This window comes from Hakea prostrata, chromosome 9 (assembly GCF_041222555.1).
Source record: "Hakea prostrata isolate BN-2017 chromosome 9, UWA_Hpros_2, whole genome shotgun sequence".
Taxonomy (NCBI): Eukaryota; Viridiplantae; Streptophyta; class Magnoliopsida; order Proteales; family Proteaceae; genus Hakea; species Hakea prostrata.
In genome coordinates, this window is record NC_142608.1 from 15,829,231 (window position 1) to 15,849,296 (window position 20,066).

At 38.7% G+C, this 20,066-nt stretch overlaps 1 protein-coding gene across 2 annotated transcripts in view; it reads right to left on the reverse strand.

The window, feature by feature from the left end:
* Window positions 1-89: 89 nt before the first annotated feature.
* Window positions 90-20,066, reverse strand: part of LOC149004833 (Prefoldin chaperone subunit family protein) — a 28,557-nt gene continuing 8,580 nt past the window's right edge. The window contains exons 6-12 of one of the 2 annotated variants that reach the window (XM_089169326.1): window positions 11,023-11,225; window positions 10,808-10,924; window positions 10,299-10,338; window positions 9,187-9,269; window positions 595-651; window positions 412-486; window positions 90-315 (exon numbers count right to left, since the gene is read on the reverse strand). In XM_089169326.1, the coding sequence (XP_089025452.1) occupies window positions 268-315; window positions 412-486; window positions 595-651; window positions 9,187-9,269; window positions 10,299-10,338; window positions 10,808-10,924; window positions 11,023-11,225 (623 nt within the window). In that variant the 3' untranslated portion in view covers window positions 90-267. The remainder of the gene's footprint in view (window positions 316-411; window positions 487-594; window positions 652-9,186; window positions 9,270-10,298; window positions 10,339-10,807; window positions 10,925-11,022; window positions 11,226-20,066) is intronic. The other variant, XM_089169327.1, reaches the window with a different exon arrangement.

Sequence of the window (20,066 nt, forward strand, 5' to 3'; positions counted from 1 at the left end):
AAAATGGTAAATCCAATGCCAAACTTGCCGCACAGACTCCAGAGGTAGTTTTCTTCTAAAATTTTACCACCCAGCACCTCTAAACCAAACAAAGGTTAACTACAGTTGTTGATTTGAAATAGAAAAAAGAAATCTAAAGTTCCATTTCAGTGTCACCATAATCTCCCCTTCTCTATTCATTAAACACCGTAGGCAGCTGAAAAACTGATAATTTTACTGGAATTGTCACACACTGACAGCCAAACATTGTATCTCACTTGATTTATGTCACCGACCGCCTCTCTGCATCTTGAATCTAGAGACTGGCTTAGAGGGCTGTAAAACCAGTAGATTGGAAACCAAGAAATCATGAACAGGCGAATTTAGTGAATCAACAAATAAGAAACACAATAACTGCAACATTGGCAGAACCTGCAAATTAGTCGTCTGCTCCACAGGTTTGGTTTGTAACCCACGAGCATGCTCTATGATGGAGCCAGTAAAAGCCTGCAAATACCGACAGAGACAAGCATGGGAAGCCAAACCTCCATGCTAGTAACACAAGTAACACTTCATACACACCCAAGCAGCAAAAAGATATAGAAGAAAACATACCTTCGAACTATCAAAGGTCGTCTCTGATCTATAACTATTAGACCTATCTTCAGCAACCTGTCAAGTAAAGATGGTAAAGGTCTTTGCTAAAATTTATGCAGACTCCAAGTACCAAGAGACAATTCAAAAGTCCAAGGACATCCTCCAACAAAGAACAAATGCATCAAGGAACTTGGAGATGCAAACATATTTTAAAACCTTGAAGAATATAAAAATCTTCTGAAACTACCAAGCATTGTCAAAGTGCAACGTTATTGAAGCTATTCAGTGATCAGTTCATATATTAACTGGAAGATCAATTCTATTCAGTAATTAGTCCATACATTAACTGCAAGATAAGTTATGTTTCTGAAGTTGTAACTAAAATTTATTCCTTTTTTCATTTTTGAGGTGTTAATGGAGAAAAAAATTCTAGGATAAGGTGGTGGAACTTAAAAAGAGATTGCTTGAAATCTTTCATTGACGAAGTAATCAAACAAGTGGGAATTTGAGAGACCCTAATACGATGTAGAATGAGGTAACTACATGCATTAGGAAGGTGGTTAAAGATGTCATAGATGAGTCACAAGGAAAGCTCCATTCTTATAGAGAGACCAGGTGGTGGGATGGTGAGGTTCAAGCAGCCATTAAGAATAAGAAAGCTAGATTCAAGACATGGCAAAGGACTAAGAATGTAGAGAATTTACATAAGTATAAATTGGATAGAAATGAAGCTTAGAAAATTGTGAGAAAAGCAAGGAAGAAGTTTGAAGATTTATATAATAAGTGTTGGTTGGTTCAGTTCTTTAATGGTTTGCTTTGGTTTATTTATGTAGTTGATTATTCCTTGTTGCCTAAGTAAGGATAATTATGTAATAGTGTACTTTTCACTTCATTATAAATAAAAGGCTTGGGATCACACTAATCCATTAAGCCATTCTACCATAATTGATTCTTGCAAATCGAAGGCCAATCTTTCTGAGACTCTGTTCCCACAACACCTTCTGGCTACTGCAGACATTGGTTTTTCCCAAGAGGAGTTAGCTACTTTGCAACATATTCTACAATCTTTTATTGCTGGTGCAGCCTCTACTATTGCTCCTTCCGCTATCCAACCATTCTTATCTTGCTACATCAGTTAACATTTTACAAGTTTCCATGTTTCTTCCGTTTCTGCTTCTTGGATTATTGACACAAGAGCTACAGATCATATGACAAATTCTGCATCATGCTTCTTACAATATTCTCCTGCCTCAAGGAGATAAAGTCTGCATTGTTGATGATTCCTATTCTTCCATCACTGGAAAATGGACTATTCAATATTCACCGAACCATAAATACCGGGAAATACCGATCATTACCGAGTGACGAATTACCGATCATTGTTTACCGATCATCGATCAACGATCATTGCAGTTACCGCAAATCGATCAATTCGTTACTTTTCATCGGAATCACTAGCACGCAACTCGGGAAGAAGCACCGGGGACTATTCAATATTCTTCTTCACTTTCTTTGTCTAAAGTTTTGCATGCTCCCTCCTCCTCTACCATTCCACTTTCTACCAGTAGTCTTAACTTTCTATCAGTAGTCTTACACATGACTTGCATTGTAATTTGTAAAGTGATTTTTTCCCCCTTCCTACTGGTTTTTGAAGATCTGGTAACGGAGGAGATTGGACGTAGTAAGCTAGATATTGGACTCTACCTGCTGGAACCAATTGGAAGATCATCTTCAGCTACAACTGCATCTCTTCATCAAGTCCATTCGGCTTTGTCAGACCACCTTCAATGGCATCTTAGGCTAGGTCACCCCCTTAGGAACCCTCAAGAAAGTATTTCATGATTTAGTTTCCTCTAGTAATAAAGAAGATTTTTTTTGTGAAGCCTGCATTTTTGCAAAGCAAACTCGTTCTACTTATTTACCTTCTCTTTATAATTGAAAATCTATTCCTTTTATGTTGATTCATACTGATGTGTGGGGCATTTGCCGACGTGTCTTTTACTGGTCATAGATACTGTCACTTCTGTTGATTGGCAATGAAAAAAAACCTAGTTATTTTTTTTTAAAGATAAATCTTTCATAATATAATTAAAATTCAATTCAATGCCATTATGAAGAATCTTCATAGTGACAATAGAGCAGAGTATAATGATGATGAATTTTAGATATCTCTCTGACTCTGGCATAATACACCAGACCAATTGTGTTGATACCGCAGCCCAGAATGGGGTTGTCGAAAAAAAGAATTTGGCATCTAAGAGATAAGCCCATTCTATTATGATTGCCATGAATATCCTTGACCAATACTGGAGTGATACTATACTCACTACCTCTTACCCTATGAATAGGATGCCTAGTAGGATACATGGTTTCAAGTGTTCTAATGAGATTTTCTCCAGGGAGACTCTTCATTTGTTACTCCCCCAAAGGTTTTTGGATGTGTGTTATGCCAGAATCATAACCCACCAAAGTAAGCTGGCTCCTCGCGACCTACACTACATATTTATGGGGTATTCTGCTATTCATAAGGGGTACAAATATTATCATCCTCCTTCCAAGGGAACCATTGTGGCTATGAATGTCATCTTTAATAAGTCTTGTCCTAACTATACACCTCTCCAGGGAAAGAGTCCAAAAGGAGATGTGTTCTTTCCAACCCTGGTCTTTCCTATCAAACATACATACACACACACAAAAAAAAAAAACTTAGAACTTCAAGAAGAAATTCTTGACCAAGGGGAGAATTTGGCCAGCATACCTGAGAACTCCAATTCTCCTCCTTCCTCCTTTGAACCTTGTGGGGATGTCAGAGGGACACCACTCCTATGAGACAAACTATTGAAGTCTTTTAAAACAAAATTGATCAAAATAAGGAGGTGCAGACTTATTTAAGGAAGTATCCCAATCGGCCCAAGCAGGTGGAGAAAGTTAGCAAGTTACCAGCCCAATCTCCTACTTCAGCATCAAATTTGACTGTTTTCCTTGAGGTATCTTCTTTTGATCTTCCTACTGCTATTAGAAAAAGAGTTAGGTTTTGTACTCAGCATCCTATAGCTAAGTATGTTTCTTATGATTTCTTGTCCGACTCCTATTGTACTTTAATATTCTCTTTATCATCTATCTGCTCCTAAGAGTTGGCAGGAAGCCTATGCTGAAAACAGATGGAAGGCAGCTATGGTAGAGGAAATGCAAGCAATGCAGAAGAATGATACTTGGGAGCTGGTTACACTTCCTCCAAGAAAAGAAAAAATCGTGGGCTTTAAGTGGTTGTTTGTGGTTAAATAGAATATGAAGGGATCAGTCAATAGGTTGAAGGCAAGGCTGGCTGTAAAGGGGTTTACCTAGACATATGGAATTGACTATCGGAAGACCTTTGCCCTAGTTGCAAAACTGAACACTGTCAAAGTTTTGTTGTTTGTAGTTGTGAACAAATACTGGAACTTGCATCAACTAGGTTTAGATGTAAAGAATGCCTTCCTACATAGGCAATTGGAGGAAGAAGTCTGTATGGAGATCCCACACGGCTTCTCTAATGACAGCATCACAAGAAAAGTATGTCGTCTGAAGAGGTCAATTTACAAGTTGAAACAATCTCTTAGGTGTTGTTTTGGACGTCCCAAAAGGGAATGACCTCTATTGGGTTCAAACAAAGTAATGTTGATCACACTCTATTTGTCCAGAAGTCAAGTACCAAGATCACTCTTCTCATTGTTTATGTGGACAATATTGTTATCACAGGGAATGATGGTGAAAAAATACAAAGGCTGAAGGACTTTTTAGGCAAAGAGTTCAAAATTAAAGACCTTGGGTCAGTACAGTACTTCCTAGGAATTAAGGTGACCCAATCAAAGAAGGATATACCTATATTAGAGGAAGTATGTTCTAGATTTATTATTTGAAGTGGAAAAGTTGCAGTGTAAGCAGTTGATTCCCCTATTAAGGCTAAAGCTAAACTCAAGGAGAAAGAGGGAGAACTAGTGGACAAAGGGAGATATAAAAGGCTGGTAGTGAAGCTCTTTTTCTTTTGGATGAATAAATAATTTAAATTACGAAAAAGGAAAATAAAGTAGCCTTTAAGAGGAAGACCGAAGAGAGGAGTTAAGGCCCCAAGAGACAACAATAAGTCTGTTCCTTGGGGTATCATCAATCAGGGGGAGGGGAAAAATTACAAGTCTAGAAGAAACATCAAAGAAGATGGCATTCCAATTCATATCTTTGAAGTGGGATTTGGAAGTCCATCTTCAAAAGTTGCGCTCCCACCAAAGATGATGGACAATGGCACAAAACACGAGCTTACCAACCCGATCACAAATGGTGGAACCTGAAAAATCTCTCAGAATCCAAGACAGGTCACTAGCAAAATTGAAGGAGCACCTCAAGCGGGGCCAAATGGAAGATCGGGTTTTTTCCCAGATAGATCTGGAAAAAGGGCAAGAAAAGAAGAGGTGGTCAAGGTCCTCCGAACCATTCCAACAAAGGATACAACTTGGGTTAATAGGGATATGGCGGCCAATAAGAAATGATTGGGTGGGGAGGGCATGGTTAAAGGCTCTCCAAAGGGTAAGGGAATGCCAGGGAATGTAGCCTTTGAACCAAACCAGGGGAGGCCAAGGGGGTTTCAAGTTATGGGCACGGAGAAGGTTCCTGGCTGAATAAATGGAGAAGGTTTTGGTAGGGGATGTGTGCCAAATGGTTTGGTCACTGAGGGAGTTAGAAAGGGTGGGAAGGGAGTCCCAAACTTGTGTGAGAACGGGGAGGGGAGCAGTGGTCCAAGAACCACCGGAAATGAAGGTGAACAAGGGGGTGGATTTGGGGATGCGGGTATCATAGACCACGCGAGGGTCAAAAAGGGAATAGAGAATCGCCATCAGATGCCACGAGTTAAGCCAAAAGGAAGTAAAAGGAACCAGTGGAGAGTGAGATAAAGATAGCGGAGAGGGAGCAGGGGCGCAACAAGAGGATTTTCCTCCAGATCCAAGAGAGGTTGGATGGCATGGGGACCGTCCAGAAGGTGTTAAACTGGAGAAGGAAATAGTAGACCCAATTAACCCAAATGGAGTCATGCTTTGAGACAATTTTCCAGATGAGCTTGAGAAGGTAGGCCAAATTGAATGCCGAGGCCACCTTCAGAGGTTGGGCGACAAATGGTTGACCAACAGACAAGGTGGATGAAGCGAGATGCCTTGCGTCCTTTCTAGAGGAAAACAAAAAACAAGGACTCCATGGCATGGACAATGAACTTTGGAATGGAAAAGATTTTGCATCAGTAAAGATAGGAGGATTGAAGGACAGAGTGGATGAGCACTACTTTACCAGCAAAGGGGAGGAGTTTGCCTTTCCAAAGTTGAAGCTTCTTGCGAATGTGGTCAAGCATGGGAAGGCACTGATGGCGAGTGAGCCTACCAGGTATGAGCGGGAGACCTAGGTAGGTAATGGGAAAGAAGCCGGGCTTGAACCCCAAGAGATGAAGAAGGGAGGCTCGCATCTCATCAAAGACTCGAGAGAGAAAGAGAGCAGATTTGTCAAGGTTAACCCAGAGACTAGAAAGAGATTCAAATAGGGAGAGGGTTGAGAGGATGGAGGAAATGGAATGATGATCAGCTTTGGAGAAAATCATAAGATCATCTGCGAAAGCAAGATGGGTGAGGTAGGGAAGCTTATCTACTTGTCCCATACCAGGCCTAATATTGCTTTACTATGGGGCCCAGAATACTGCAATATTTAAAGGGAACTCCTGGGAAAGAAATACTCTTGTTACCTACAGATAATCTAAAGTTAGAAGCATATACTGATGCAAATTGGGTTGGGTATCCTAACAGGAAGTCAAATTCAGGTTACTGTACATTTGTTGGAGGTAACCTAGTTACTTGGAGTAAGAAACAAAATGTGGTAGCTTTATACAGCACAAAAGTTGAATATAGAGCTATGGATCATGGAAATTGTAAATTATTATGGTTGAAAGGTCTGCTAGAAGACATTAGAGACCGAGTTCCAAGCCCAATGATGTTATATTGTGATAACAAAGCTGCCATTAGTATTGCCAATAATCCTGTGGAACATGATCGAACTAAACACATTGAAATTGACAGATTTTTTGTCGAAGGAAAGTTGGAACAAAGGGTTGATCTGTATGCCTTTTGTGAGGTCTGAAGACCAAGCGGCCGATATTTTCACCAAGGGTTTAAAGAAAGGAGATTTCCTCCCTATTGTAGGCAAATTGGACAATGACTAACATCTTTTCCTTAACTTGAGGGGGGAGTGTTGGTGGATTAAGTTCTTTAGTGGTTTGGTTTGGTTTATTTATATAGTTTATTATTCCTTGTTGCCCAAGTAAGGGTAATTATGTGATAGTGTACTTTTCACTTTATTAAAAATCAAAGGCTTGGGATCACACTGATCCATTAAGCCATTCTAAGATAATCGATTCTTGCAACAATAAGCTAGGCACAAAGGAAGGGGAAACAACTATTTATGAGATAGCTAACATAAGGGACAAGAAGACTAGAGATCTAAATCATGTTAGATGTATTAAAAGTGAAGACGGTTAATTACTAGTACGTTGTGAGAACATCAAGAGGTGATGAGAAGTATATTTCTAAATGAACATACTTAAGGCATCTCTGATTGGGATAATTACACCATTCACGATGGCACCAGAAAACTGAACGTATACAAGGAGAATTATGACGTCTAAAGTAAAACTGGAAAAATAACCCATGATTAGTTAAGGGTAAAACTCGAAATCCCCCAAAGTACATTTAAGAAGAAGAAAGAAACCCATGATTAATTATTACCCATGGATCATCCAAAACCAGATTAAATAGAAACGACCCATAGTTGAACCTAATCAAGTGAACCCACTAAAGAAGGGGGGAAAACTAAAAAAAAACCACAAAATTGCTAACGGATAATGCTCCTCATTGAATCATAGGACTCTCACAATCTGGTAAATTCTGAACTCGTCATCGACCAACATAGTGCTGTTGTGGGCTGATCTCTACGCCAGCGTTACTGGTAGACTCAAACGCCTAAGATTGATGTCCTTAATGGTAGCCTTCCATCAAATGGGATATACTAATTATAACCCCCCCCCCCACCCCCAAAAACCCCAAAAAAAAGAAAACCAAGAAATCTAATAGGAATGGAACTCCTACCAACAAATTAAGGATTTCTATTTGGACTGGAGCTACTACCTAACTTTTAACTGACTTTGATTCTAAAAAATGAAATAAAACGTATGAAAAGATTCTCTTGCCCTTGTATATTGAGTCGCAAAAAATTTAAATAACTAGACCAATTAAACAATTTAATAACATATTTTCATACTTGGCCTAGGCACTTGTAGACCAATAGAATACGCCCATGACCACAAACCTATGGAACATAGGCTCAAATCTCAATGCCATTATCCACCAACCCTAGGTGGGTTTCAAAGGAAAATAGTCCAACTTGTTTCTAGATCTGCATCAAAAGGCCGGGGGAAGAAGAGTGCACGCATACAACCACATAGGCTCTCAAACCATAAATTGATCCATTCTATTTTTTAACAATGGGGGATCACATCATAAATATAAAGAAAACTCGAAGACTCCTAAAGATGAACTCTCCAAGTAGGATAAAACTAACAGAATTAGTTTACCACACTTCTAATAATAAAATAATAAAATAAACGATATTATTCCCCCAAATAACATAAACTCCTAAAATTCTACTAGATCATGACTTAAGCTGGACCTAGTACATCTTGGTTTGGAAACCCTTGGGTTTGGGTTGGTCCAAGGTGGCATATCTGCATCACATTTTGGGTGGAAAAATCAACTAGGTATCACAGCAACTGTTACCAATTTAAAAATCAAGGAATCTTGAACAAAGCCCTAGAGCAACAAATGGAGCACAAAAATGCAAAATGGCATCAACATTCAGGTACCAAGATGGGATCTTAAACCAAGATTCATTCGAAAACGGCCAGGTTGGAATCAGCAGAAATGGATTAAATAAAAGCTAGAAAAATGTACCACTTCGATCCAAGAGACTGACCAAGATGGGATCTTAACCAAGATTCATTTGAAAATAACCAGGTTGAAGTCAGCAGCAATAGATTGAATAAAGGCTAAAAATACACTCCACTTTGATATGAAAGACTGACCCAGAGCAAGAACTGAGCAGAAAAATTGAGATCTGCATCAACATAGTACCAGGATGCCATCATAAACCAAAATCCATTTTGAAACAGCCAGCTCAGACGCCAAGGCAAAGGGTTTTTACTCAAATCTTGCAGCAAAAAGCCCACAATATCCTTTAGCTTTCAGAGCCAACCCCATTTAATTGGGATAAGGCTAAGTTGTTGTTTGTTGTTTGCTGTTGTTGTTGATCTGAAACCCCTGGTTTATATGGAAGAAGCTCAAAATACATCTTCAGAAATTATGAGATATGACTCATATTCAAACCGTGGATAGGATTTGCTTGGATGAGGTCATATAGATCCCAAGAATGATCAATCGGAACAGGAGACAGACTAAAATATACAAAATCCAACCCAAATAATATCTTACTCACAGCAAGAATGGGATAGTTAAGTAACAAGTGAAAGATACAGTCTCAATTTGATACCTCAGTTCTTGAAGTAGTTGGTACTTGGCCCTTCTCCCTCAAACCAGGGGACAGCAAAGGCTTATCAGTAGAAATGGGCTTCTCTGCATTTTATGCCAAACTTTAAACATTAAGACTTGACAGATAAAAAGATCACATTTTACTTTAACAATCACAAAAACAGACCAAATTTTACAAGATCCAGTTCGGTAACAAAGCCAAAAGTAAATATTACTTTGATGCATGAATTTTCCTACATAGAAGACAACAATTTGTTGTGATTTTAACAAACATGCTGTCCAAAAATTTGGTTTGGGAGCCACTTAAGTGAACTGTCTTTTTCTATTAATTTTACTACTTAAGCATTTCATAATCGGTGAATGGTACACCTGTGGCCTAAAGTTATGTCCACTGGTTATGTGCATAGAACAATGTTTCTAACCAAGTTATGATTAATAATATTCCATGCCACCAATTCTTAAGTACTCTGAATTAAAGAAATCTCTGCTCTGGTACAGTTTATACCTGCTTAAATAATGAACTTATTATAGCACGCTTAGTTCAGTATTATATTTTTAACATTTTGATCATAGGAATATTTTCTCTCAGGGAAATTATATGAAATTTTTTGTAACTTTTTAATATGATTTAATTAAAGCATTTGGCCAGGAATTTTTTTTCTTGGTCAACATGGACCAGCATTGGAGTATCTACCAAAGTATAATCCAACCCCTGATATACTGACGAGGTAAAACCCAAATCCTTCCTCATAGGATTTTGTTACCTCCAAGAGTGTTCTTTAACAAATTCAGAGTACACAATATAAAATTTGGAGATTCTGAGTATGAAGATGGTTTTCTAAGACAAAATTGTGTTGTTTCTTAGCGGTCTTTGCCCATCCTGCTAGGTACGCCCAGAAAGAATTTTGGAATTTTATTGCTGTAAACCTTATTGGCCGTGCAACATCTATTCAAGCTGGTTACTATCCATGAAAAGCATCAACACCTCAAGAGTTGGGAAAATACATGCAATGGGAGTATATTTGAAGAAAGTTACATCCATGCCTAGCCACCCTTCCAGCACAGACATCTCATGTAAGCAATGACTCATGAATGAATAAGAAAGATACTAACCTTTATGTACAGGAGGCACCTCTAAATCTTTAATCTGCATCTTGGAATTCAGACAAACATTGAATAAGTTCTCAGAAGACACTCATCGACCATGTGCGACACTCATCGACCATGTGCAGCATATCTATAACGATGGTTCGAGAACTTGGTTTCGGAGGCCAACTGGAGGGTCCAACAAACGAGTTGGACCAAGTAAGCACCAGGTTGGTGCACCTTTTTCTTTTTTTCTTTTTAATGGATTAATGCAAATGAAAGGTAGATTTCAGTGCGAAGCAAAATATAAAGTAGATGTCTGAGAGTTATACCAAGATCTCACCGAAATAGGAGGATATAACTAACATTTAGAGCTATTAAATATATTAACCCAACAGGCATCTCATCTCGGAATCCCCCAAAAAAAGGAGGTATTACCGATCTCAGCAAGTTCTAGTACTGTGTCGAAAACTACATCACAGGATGTATGAACAATGACATGTAGGAAATAACAAAGTAAAGCTTGAATTGCTTACAGCTGACTGATAAGCATAACCTTGTTTAGAGCCAAGGTTGCGCAAAGGATATTTCGTGGTTGTGTTAATCGCCTTTTTATCTTTTGTTTGTTGTACTGAATTTATTAGCCAGGCCTCCTAATCAATCCACAGTTGAAATTTAATTAGCTCCGGTACAAGTTAAATGTTATCCAACACCATCAATGACCAAAAGGACCAAGAATCTAAAACATTACATCAGAGAGCTGGCGATCAAAAGTCTGAGGACTCCTTGAGCACTGGAAATCAGCGTCATCTCCATCCTCCTCATCACCACTTCCTGCTGCAAGCTCTGCTTTCTCAAGTTCCTCTAACCTGGCGGCAAATCGAGCATATGCTTCATTTTCATTAGCATCTTTCACATTGTCTGTCTCAAAGGAACCTACATGCTTAGACAGACCTGCAATGTTTGAATGACACAAGCCTCAAATTTAACCAAAATTTGAGGTTCTAGACCACATGAAAGTAGAGAATATTCCAATCAATTTATAAATAGCTCAAAGTAGAAAACATGCCATTCAATTTATAATTAGCTCAAAAAAAATGCTGGACAAATACTCTAAAACAGGGTATGATTAGAAAAAGAGCAGATACAACAGTACAACCCTGACATCCAAACAAATAATGAAATCTTTCACATGGATGACTTTATATTACACTCTAAAGAGTATCCCGCAATGGTTTCCCATGGTCCATTTCTATGAAAATAGATCTTTTCTCATAATTCATTTTTACAAAATGAACGAATGTGAAGTACTGAAATCCACCGGAAAGCCATTGCAATATAAACACAAGAATACTGTTAAGCTGTGAAACCAGAGGTACACTAAGAATCTCAAAACATATCAGGCCTGAAGAAGCTGTCCATTCAACAACTTTTACATGGCAGTCTCCAAATGGACATGGAATGATGATGTGTTCCACTAAACTCTCCATACAGATTCATGAACCCGCTGGACAGAACAACATTATAATTGTTGTTGCAGAATTCGGTCTCCCCTGGTCGAATGCTCGAACCTGCAAAAACTTGCTCGACCGGTGTGGTTGAGTTTCGTCTCCGACGAACAAGTTAGTTCAGACGAACAAAGGAAGCAAGCTAAAACTCTCAATGTATTCAATAACTTAAGAGTGCATACCTTATGAAGATGATCCTACCTCTTTATATAATTCTCGTTAATAGACTACGAATAGGAATTCCTGTGGTAGAGTTGTATCAAGAACTCACCTCTTCATCATCGGCTTAGTTTTACTTAAAGAATAACACTTAACTTTGATGTAAACTCAAAGTTAAACTCAAATTATGACAGAGTGATCGTACCTGATACATAAACCAAGTCGAACCCGGTTTTCCAGTTCAAGATAAACTAGGGTTCGACCATGATATCCAGGTTCGACCATAACATAAGCCCCCTAGTCTCACATGCTCGAGTATATACATGTTCGTCATGTGGGATTTTCTTTGTTGGTCGATCCTCTTCATGTCTTCCAGGTGGATTTTCAAGGATGTAGCATATGGCGGTTCAAGTCCAATTTCGAATCTCGCCCATATCTCGTTGAGGCAGTCTCGAGAAGACAAACCATAAATGTGACGGTTTTGTTGACGTAGCGGCTGCAATCATTTCTTTCGAGGCTTGATGTGCTTGTGCCACCTGGCCTTGACATGACTCAAAAGACGGCAAAAATAAATAAAACCTACCTTTACCGCTCTATGTGGCGCATTGTTTATTGGCTCAATCCTTCCTTGTTTTAAACCGTAGATTGATATATCCAGTAGATATTCTAATATACGCTTGATTAGCATCTTTCAAGAATATCTAAGGTCCCGAATTTCAGACCTTTGGATGTTAGTCTGTCTAGGGCCTTTGGATGGGAATCTCAAGGGGTATAAAATTCACTTTCTTTTTAATTCCCTTCATCTTCTTCACTTCGTTTTCTTCTACATTTCCAAATCTATTCCTTGCTCTAACCTCTGAACTGTGGTGGAGACTACTTCCTTCCTCTGTTTCTTCCATCAATCTTGTCTTGGGCTCTCCTGTAGTTGAAACTTCAAGTTTTTCGGAAGCTATAGAAGGGTTTCTTCGTTTATTCGCGACCTCTCTCGCTTGATCAATAAGTATCTCAAACTTTGCCTTCCATTTCATTTTGTGGTTATAATTTTTTTTGTAGATGCTCTTTCTCTTTGGCTTTATTCTGCCCTCTTGTGCTTATTTAATCGTCAGCTTCATTCTATCCTTTTGTGCTTATTTTCTGTAGATTCTGCCCTTTATTTTTGTTTGGTATTCTTTTCTATTGTTCTATGGCTGGTAAGAAGACTGTGGCTAGGAAGCCCCATACTCGTCCTTCTTCCCTGAGTACTTCGAACTCTCTTCATAGTAATTCTGGTGGGGTAGAAAATTCTGGTCTTGATGTTAGTGGCAAGTCAGTTTCTGGTCAGTCTTCTAGCAGTCGAACGTTGTCTGATCGTGAAGATAGCGGTCGATCATATTCCGATCATGTTAGTACTGATAGACAAGATCTTTCTTATTCATCTAGGGGTCCTTCTGGGGATTTGTGTGAGGAGCCTGAAGTCCAATCTCGTTCTTCTTTAGTTCCTTCTAATAGTTCGGGTCTTAGTGCTCGGGCAAGGTTTAAAGCTGCTAGGCAACGATGGGTTGATAGCTTGACTCCCGAACAATATAAAGTCGAGCAAGCTAAGACTCCATCGCTCGACCACATAGAGTTTGATCCAAATAAGTCAGGACCCTCCTTTAGGACGTCGGAAATAACTGAAGATAAGTTGTCCATGATTTGCTCCAAATATGGTATCCCTTCTGAGTTCGCCCTTTGAGCACCTTTGGAATCTGACTGAGCAAATGTTTGTCGTTCAGGAGAGTTCGTCCTTTATGAGGACTCTTTGATAAGTGGATTCAGACTCCCTATTCACCCTGTTTTTTCGGATATTCTTTCTCATTTTGAAATTTGTCTGGGTATGTTAGCTCCGAAAAGCTGGAGAAATTTAATATGCTTTTGGGGTTTCTACCAACAATCTGAGGTTATGTCCGACCTTCTCTTGATTTATTCCTGCACTTTTTTATGCCAAGAAAATGGAACAGTCTGGTTGGTATTACTTGTCTAAACATTCAGCTCGTCAATCCAGTTGGGCAGGAAATTTTGTTGCCAATGGGACCCTGCCCTCTAACACCAAGGGGTGGCGTCCCAAATTCTTCTATGTTCGATCTTCCCTTACGCCCTCTTTTCCAACTTCCTGGAGTCAGTCAATCCTTAAGAAATCGAATGATCTTCCCATTCTCTCTCCCCCGGAAGAACGAGCAAAAGAGAGGATCCTCAGTATTCCTGCCGAGGATAAGAATTTTCGAGCTGTGAACGGCTTTTGTCCCGAGCACCCGGAGATTCTCTCTTTTTGGGGTTTTTTACCTAGTAAGTCTTGTCTTTAGCTTTAGCTGATGCAAGGACTCTTTTTTGCTCGGTTTTGCTTATGTTTCATCTTCTTTTGTCTTTTCAGTGTTTCTAAGTCCGGAGGCGTGTGCCAAACAGCAAGTTCGAAAATGAAAGAAGTCCATGAGAAGCACCCGGCTAAGCCTGATAGATCAAGAGGAGGTAAGTCCAAGTTTGTTGTATCTGGTCATCCTCCTCGAGCACGAAGCCGAAGTGATAAATCAGTGGCCGACAACTCTGAAAAGCGTCCTTGTGTCGATCAAGCTGCGTCAAGGGATTCTGCTCCCGTAGGATCTCCTCATGTGTTTGCTCAAGAGAACCCTATTGGTAAAGGTCCTGGTAGTTCGAGCTCTCTCCGTCCTCCCCTGCTCCTGCCTAATTGGTCCTTGACCACAGAATTGGGTTGCCTTTGCAATTGTCAAACTGGGACTCATGTTGCAAAGGAATGGCTTCCGAATGTGCTGCTTCTGGTCGACCAAAAATACATGGAAAGTCTAAATCCTCTGCGACGATATGATTTGGCGACCAAGTAAGTCTACTCCTTGGTCGTAATGTAAATATATTTTATTATTTTCAAAGCATGATCCTTCAATTTTCATTTGTTGTAGGATGCTTTGCAATTTGACTCAAGTTTTGGGGTCGTACTTAGATACTGGTCAACAAGACCATATGTCCTTACATTCTTGTAGAGATTATTTGAAGAAGAAGGAATCTGATCTCTCGTCCGTTCAGTCTCATGCTGAAAACTTAGAAAAGAAAGAAGTTGTTTTACTTGTGAAAATAGCCGAGTTGGAGGGGTCGGCTAAAGCTACAGACGAGCTTATAAAGTCTTTGGAAAAGAAAATGGAGGATCAGGAAAAATTGTTGGCCGAGAAATCCAGTCAGGTTGACACTCTTATCAAAGAAAGATCTGTTGCCCGGGACAAACTAGAAGATATGTGTTCTCGAGTTGGTCAAAGTTCTCCTGTTTCTTTTGCCGAGCTGTCTAATGAATTGCGTCACGATGTTATCAAACGTTGGGTTCGAACGAAGAAATGTTTGGAATTTATGGCTCAGGTCGTAGGGCCTGGCTTTAACTATGGCCGGCGTTATGCTTACAAGGATGTCTTATCTCACCATCCGACCTTAGATGTATCCGATTTTAAAGAATTCGTCGACCCCGGTTTATATGATGAGCTGAATTTACCAAGACCCCAGTGAGCCGTCGGTCAAGCTCCTTTCCCGAAGAGTGACCCAGTCGAGGTTTCTCCTTTTTTAGATTCAGACTGGGAGCCAGCTCCCGAGGAGGAAGTCAAAGAAGATAACTCTTCGAGCAAGAATGATGGTGGCTCGGGAGAAGACGAAGAGGAAGATACTGCTGTTGGTTCCAAAAACACTCTTATCTAAGCTTTCTTGTTTATGTTTGATGGATATTTGCAAGCTTCCCTTCTTTTTTGTTTTTTTTTTGGTGTATGTTCGAACTTCTTTGTGGTCGAACCTCTATTTATTTGTCGCAGCTGACAATTATATATGCGAAGTCTTTTTTATCGAACCTCTTTGTGTTCGAGCATGTTTAACTGAACTTTGTTGATAGTAGTTGAGTGTATTCGGTTCTCTAGCACATTAGTTGTCTTGTCTTTGCTCGTGCTTCCTTACTTTAACTGTCTTTGGAACTGCCTTGCTTTATGAGTAGGAGCAAAAGAGTTCGATTTTTGGAACTGCCTGTGCTCGATTTTTCGAGCCCAAGGAGAGTCTTTTGTGAATTGCCTTGCTTCATTCATTCGAGCAAGGGGTTTCAATTTGGGAACCGCCTTGCTTCATGAGTTCGAGCAAGGGGGTTCAATTTTTGGAACTGCCTTGCTTCATGAGTTCGAGCAAGGGGGTTCAATTTTTGGAACTGCCTTACTTCATGAGTTCAAGCAAAGGAGTTCGATTTGAGAACCACCTTGCTTCATGAGTTCAAGCAAGGGGGTTCAATTTTCGGAACTGCCTTGCTTCATGAGTTCGAGCAAGGGAGTTCGATTTGGTCGAACCTGGATATCATGGTCGAACCCTAGTTTATCTTGAACTGGAAAACCGGGTTCGACCTGGTTTATGTATCAGGTACGATCACTCTATCACAATTCGAGTTTAACTTTGAGTCTACATCAAAGTTAAGTGTTATTCTTTAAGTAAAACTAAGCCGACGATGAAGAGGTGAGTTCATGATACAACTCTACCACAGGAATTCCTATTCGTAGTCTATTAACGAGAATTATATAAAGAGGTAGGATCATCTTCATAGGGTATGCACTCTTAAGTTATTGAATACATCGAGAGATTTAGCTTGCTTCCTTTGTTCGTCTGAACTAACTTGTTCGTCGGAGACGAAATTCGACCACACTGGTCGAGCACGTTTTTGCAGGTTCGAGCATTCGACCAGGAGAGACCGAATTCTGCAACAACAATAATGTAAGACTACAAACCCAAAGATAAAAATCCCAAGTATAACGTCTAATAAATCAGGAAAACTCAGACATAAAACCAAGTTTGAAACAGATTTGAAAAACTAGAAATTATTTTAAGGGTTATTAGACAAACTAAAATATAGAACTTGTCCAAAGTTGAATTGAATGAAGATAGACTGTGGAAAAGACACTGTTGGAAGTTTGACTCAACTCCAGTGACTGACTTTAGAGAGAGATTGCTTAAACACCAAATAGTAATATTGGTTCTGTAAGCATGAAAAGCCATCAGCTGGGCTCCAAAGTATGGTCAAATGGAGGTCTGCTGGAAGCGGATGGCTGGATTGCCAGTTACAATGGTTGGCCGAAATCACAAAGTTAGGATTTAAGATGAAAAACATGGTGGAGGGATGAATGGCTGGATCAAGTGAAGAAAAGATGAAATGGGATGGAGGCCTAGAAATCCAGAAAGGCATGGTGAACGGAAGATGAAGGTCAAGAAATCAGACATTGCAGCACCAAATCAAGCTTCTGGGCTGCATTAAGCATGACTCGAATGGAGGATTCAGCAGCAGCACTTCAATCTTCAGGAGCAGTAACAACTAACAACAGCCTTCGATGAGCAGTAGCAGTAGCAGAGCTTTCCTTCAGTGGGTGGCTTGAACCAAGGCTTTCAGAGGCTCTCTTACAGCAGTTGATTAACCACAGTTAGTCACAAGATTCATCATTCGAGGGGAAGCAAATTCAAGAGAAAGAGAAGAGAAGATAGAAATGGGGATAAAGGGACCGATAGTTTACGCAAACTTACAATGAATAAATCTACTGCCCCTAACAACTAATGACATATACCTATCATATCACACTATCATACTATTATATAAAAGTACAGACTGACTTTTTGGTATACTTTTCCATTGGACTAAAATACCCCTTATTATCCTCAATAGATATAACTTCCAGTATTATCTTCTCCCAACCAATGCATCTCTTAACGGCACAACCTCTCAATCAAGAGGAACATCTGTCCAAATAAATACACTTGCACATGTCTGTTGCAACAGACATGTTTACTCTATCCTTCAAAATAAACTTAAAACACAAAGTGAATTAAGTTCCAGTAAAACTTTCTTCACTTGAACGTCATTTCCAAAACCCATGTGCAAATAGTACTGACATTTTACAATTCTCCAAATGAGAAAACTGCAACTTTGATAAAAACAATGGGAAATTTGTCACTAATCAAACAGTTCAAACCTTAGTTTCTTTTGATCTTCCAAATGTAAGAATGGTGAGACACTTTTCATATGGACAGACTGAATCAGTTGCTACCGCCAAAGCACCCACTGTTATTTGACCTATATATATTTCTATGACTTTGTATTGTTGTTTTGAGTAGTAACAGATGGCTCACAAAGGTAAAACAAAGGATAGAATCACAGTGCCACAGCAAACCCTCGGTTTGACTGATTGAACACAGAAGAGAATAATGTTTCTAAACTTGTTCTAGAAAACCAACAAGGCTAATTTGCTTCGCAAATGATAACATTCACAAGCCTGCGATTTTTTATCTTTGTATTAAAGTTGGGAAGCTTTTTCCTTGTGATTAGCATCTTATAGGCCATCGAAGCTTGGAATTCTGAAATATTCCTTCTTATTTGAGGCAGGCTGATGAGCACATTTATGTGTGAAATCTTAGGACATAAAGCATTCCTTTTACACACTTAGAGTGGAGCTACCTTGGGTTTTATGTTGTTTTTTGCAGATTTTATGAATTTTCAGGACTTTAGCGAATATCTGGAGTTTTTTGTATGAAACATGCGATTTTTACACGTCAAGAGGTCCGTTCAAATTCTCAAGTGCGAAAGTGGGCCTGATTTGGAGCATGATGGGCTAGAGATGCAAATATGGGCCAACTCCAGAATATCTTATAAAATTAGATTAGAATTCTTATTTTATTTTTCTTTGTTATAATTAAAAGAATGTATGGGGCCCACAAATAGTCAAATATTAGGATTTTCTATTTTTTTCTAGAAGATTTCATTTTTTTTTAGATTTATTTGTTTCTCTAATTAGTTTTCTCTCTTTCTCCCCACTTTCTATACCTTTCACTATTTTATTTTTTTTTTATTTTTTTTCCCCTTAATTAACCCAAATCACTTTTTTAAAAGTATATATATTTTTTCTTTCCTTCTTCCACTCTTTCTCTTTCTTCTCCACCTTCTCTACGTGTAACTCAAAGTTAAGTTTTATTTTTTTAATTTATTCCTTCTCCACTTTCCCTCTTCACGTGCTTCTATTTTTTTATTTTTTATTTTTTATTTTTTTATCTCTCTCTCTCTCTCTCGTTAGAATTTCTAACGAATTTGATCTTTCTTTATTTCTTTTATTTCTTTTTCTTTTCTATTTTAATCCTTTTTATTTGTTATTATTATTATTATTACCATTATTTCCTTGTTTGTAAATTATTCTCCTTCTCCTATAAATATTACCTCCCCTCTTAGATCTAGACATTTTATTTTCTCTTTAGTTTATTTTAGTTTTGCACTTTCTATTCTCTTTAGCATGTTCTAGGTTTTCTCTAGTTCTTTGATTACTTTGTGGGTTCTAATTCTAGATTGAATGTTTAGGTTTTAATGTTTTGCAAGAAAGATTGTAGTGTAATTTTTTTTTTATGCAAGTGTATTTCCTTTATTTTTATCAATGCAATTTCAAGTTCAAGTTCAAGTTTCAAGCTTGAGGATCCGTTATCTTTGGGTCTAGCAATTGCAGATCTAGATTATTCTAGATCTGGTTGTTAGGGTTGGTTGAGATTCGAATCGTTTATTCAAGTTTTTTTTGGAGATTCAAAGATGCAAGTAAGTAACATTCTTCAATAATCTTCTCTCCCCCCTCCATTCCCGATACTATCTACCCCTCCATATTCTTAATTTAGGTTTTTCAGCACTTACTTACTATTCTCCCTTCCCCTTGGGTCCTTGATCAAAGATGCCTACAGTCGTGCCTCTCTTTGATTAAGGTTTCCCTTTTCCTTTTATTGATTTGTTTATTGCTTTGTTATTTACTTTCTGCATTTTTTCTCTCTTTAATATCATTTCCCCCGATCGGTGGACTAGAAGCTACGGCAAAGGGTCCACGGTCAAAGTCATCATAATTATACTCCCCTTCCCTCGATCCAGAGTTGACACTCGGATCACTTCCCTTTTCATTTTATATATTTATTGTTTGCATTTTTTTCCCTGTCTTTTATTTATGCGTTTGTTATGTTTACTTTATTTTTCGTCTCAATTCGATTGCATTAGATGTATGGATTAGGACTGCTTGTTTAGTTTATTTATTTAGTTAAAATCTTTAAATCATTGCACTCTCGCATTACCATTAAGGGG